Source organism: Buceros rhinoceros, unplaced genomic scaffold (genome assembly GCF_000710305.1).
Source record: "Buceros rhinoceros silvestris isolate BGI_N320 unplaced genomic scaffold, ASM71030v1 scaffold22720, whole genome shotgun sequence".
Taxonomy (NCBI): Eukaryota; Metazoa; Chordata; class Aves; order Bucerotiformes; family Bucerotidae; genus Buceros; species Buceros rhinoceros.
The window spans coordinates 54,857-57,914 of NW_010388251.1; the positions used below are offsets into that span (position 1 = coordinate 54,857).

The following is a 3,058-nucleotide window of genomic DNA, read 5'->3' on the forward strand; positions in this document are numbered from 1 at the left end:
GTGGAATCTGAAGCAGATCACCCTCTGCTCTGAAGCATGTCCTGTCTACCAAGACACTCTGAGTGGTTCTGCCTTGCGTGAAACATCTGAATATTAATTGTGAAGGAAGGACTCTCTTGCGTGGTGGTTGGAACACCCACCTGGAGAGGGGGAATGTGGCTCCTGCTCCACAAATGTTTACACAGAGCAGAGAAGCCTCACGGGCTGCAACTTGCATGCTTTTGCTCCGGGACACTCTCTAAGCAAAAAAGGTTGTGGCCTGTTTTGGGGGAGGGGGAAATGTTGGTTCAAACCTCTTCAGGCTGAGGGGTTCTCAGCCCCATCTAGACTATTCTAGAGCTAACCACTGGCCACTGCAAAGAAAGCAATGGTCATCATCCCCACTGACAGATGTCATGCAGCTTCTCACTGCATTTTCAAAAAAATTAACTACGAAGAATATAAAGAGGCAAAAAACAGAGCCTCTTTCTCTCTTAACCTGACCCTGGGCCCTCTGTGGATCTAAGCCGCCCTGGGCTCCAACACGCAAGCTATCAGGTTGCCCCAGGAAGACTGGAAAACTGCAGCCGCCCCCCAGCCACCTGCCCTCTGTCGGAAACCTCTGTGCCACAGCAGCGGCGCAGAGCGAGCATGTGCTAGCCCCAGGTCACAGGCCAGCATATCGCTTAACCCGCCCTCGGCTTCAGCTGAAGTTAACGCACTGGAGATTGGTAACCGAGATGGCAAAGCACCAACCATCTGCTGTTTGCTGCTGACCTGGCTATGCAAAGCCATTCCCTGCCCACCCGTAGTGGGGAGCTTACCTGCATGCTGCCCCCAGAGCCTGCACCCTTGTTTCCCCTTCCCTCGCCAGCTGCCTACAGGTGACTCATTTCAATAGCAACCAGGAACAAGTCACTGCTTTGCGCCACCAGAAGATTACTCCACAGCTTAAGTGACACGATGTGCTGGAAGACAATGATCTGATAAACCCCCCAGCATCTCGCGTGTGCCTCGTGTGCATTGCTCTGGCTCTGCTGCCCACCTCTGGAGCAGAAGCCAGGAAATCTGAAGACAGAGGGCAAAGGGAAGGAGGCAAGGGAAAGGCAATGGCACCCTTGCCTTTTATCACAGGGAAAGGGGCAGGCTGAGCCCCTGGCTTATGTGGAAACCAGTGGATCCACACGTTCAACAAATGAGTCCCAGCCCCCTCAAACTCACTTTCACATTATGTTGCCAACTTGCTTTTTCTGCTCACCTTGTTAACCCTTAGGTGGGCATCTCCAAGACATCATTTACCAAGCTCATCCACCCAAGAGCCACCAAGAACAACAGGCAAGGAGAATCAAAAAGGTTCTTCCTTCTCTATCTTAGCATCACTGACGTCACTCTTTTCCCAGACTGAAAAAATGCACCTGCCACAAACAGGGGCTTGTGCTCACCTGTTCCCCAGAGCAGCAAGAGCCATTCACAGCCCATTTCCATCAACTTTAGTGAGCAGCTGGGCTCCCAAGACCTAGTGTAACCCAACAGGTTAGTTTTCTTCATCCCAAACTAATCCACGATAAGATAGGAAGCCCACAGGTACCCAGGCTCCCAGCTGAAAGGCAGCCTATAATGCCAACCCCTCCTTCCAAACTTGGCCCCAACCACCGGCAGAAAGACTCTCCCTTTCCTGAGAAAGGCACCTCTGCGGGCTTTGATAATTTAAGAGCTATGTTAACTGATTGTATCAACCCTGACCCCACAAAATCTCTTTACCATTTCTTATCTGAGTCTCACGGATTAGCAAGTTTTCTTCTGCCTTCTCCCTAGCAAAAATGAAAGAGAAGAAGTGATACAATAAATACATTACTTCACATCACTGAAATGCAGCCACTTCTGAGGAGAAGAATGGGGAACACAGCAATTATTCCACGTATAGCAAAACTGTAAAAAACCCCACCATGCAGAACACACGTTCAATATATATTTTCACACATATATTTATCATAGCTTCATAAAATTTTAAGGAGTGAAAGGTGCAGGCTGGAGATTGGCAAGTACAATATTTAAATTCTTAGAGGAAGCGTCCCAAAATCTATTCTGACTGAAGCAGCCAGGATTTTTGGCTTCAAGTGCTACGCAGTGAAAATGTTCTTTATCAGGAGCATATCCCCCAGCACTGCATGGAGGAACTACATCCGAAGTCAGGCAGTTGTAAGAGAGATACCCACTGCTTCACCAAACTTGGCTTCCAGCTCAGTCAGAATTTTCTTTGGAGAGTGATCTAAGCGTCCACCAAGCCTGAGCTTGCTTCACTTCGGAGATGCACTGAAATTACGGCTGCATGGTATATTCATACTTATTGGGGGAACCCCAGAAGCACATTATACTTCCCTCTGGGAACTTAGGTATTTCACGTCTATTGCAGGAACAAACCTTCTATACCTCAGTAAATTTTCCTCCAGTAGTTTTTTCCGCTTTGGGGGTCGCCCTCGTCTCTTGCCTGTTTTCCCAGGAACATTTGGGGTATTTGTCTGCCCCCCACATCCCCTGCAAAACAGCAAAACCACCATGAGGTATCTGCTGAGCAAGGGAACTGTGGCTAGCAGGATGGGAAACGGGCAGGGGAAATCGGAACAGCTGCTAGGAACGCAACCAAAGGAGGGATTAAATCAGAGCAGCAACAGGACAGGGAGGGGAGGAGAGGAGAGATTCCCACTGGCTGGGAGCCTGATCTGGGAGCCGCCGGCACGGTGCAGGGCAGACAGGGTGGAATGCGGTGCGGCAGGCAGCATCGCTCCCCCAGCAGGCTCTCCTGGTGCCACAAAGGCTGCAGACTGGCTCCGACACAATGTGCAACGTGGGGCAGCTCACAGTCTGCTTGGCAACTCCGGTCTCACCCCGCACTGCCCCAGCCCTCTCCCAGGCCCACCCCATGCTGCCGCACACTCCCCCCTGCTGCCCCCCGACACAACAGCAGTCAGGCGGAGTCCCCTCCAGCTGGGCTGGCTCTGCCATCCCCCCACCTCGCTCCTGCACCCAGACACAGGGGGGAGTTGGGGGTGGGGGGGCTGTTACCTGTCTCGAGCCAGCT

At 51.6% G+C, this 3,058-nt stretch overlaps 1 protein-coding gene across 1 annotated transcript in view; it reads right to left on the reverse strand.

Moving 5' to 3' along the window:
• CECR2 (cat eye syndrome chromosome region, candidate 2) overlaps positions 1 to 3,058 on the reverse strand; it is a 44,380-nt gene that overhangs the window by 20,573 nt on the left and 20,749 nt on the right. Inside the window, exons 4-5 of the mRNA XM_010145349.1 lie at positions 2,410 to 2,514; positions 1,741 to 1,790 (exon numbers count right to left, since the gene is read on the reverse strand). Of these exons, the coding sequence (XP_010143651.1) occupies positions 1,741 to 1,790; positions 2,410 to 2,514 (155 nt within the window). The remainder of the gene's footprint in view (positions 1 to 1,740; positions 1,791 to 2,409; positions 2,515 to 3,058) is intronic.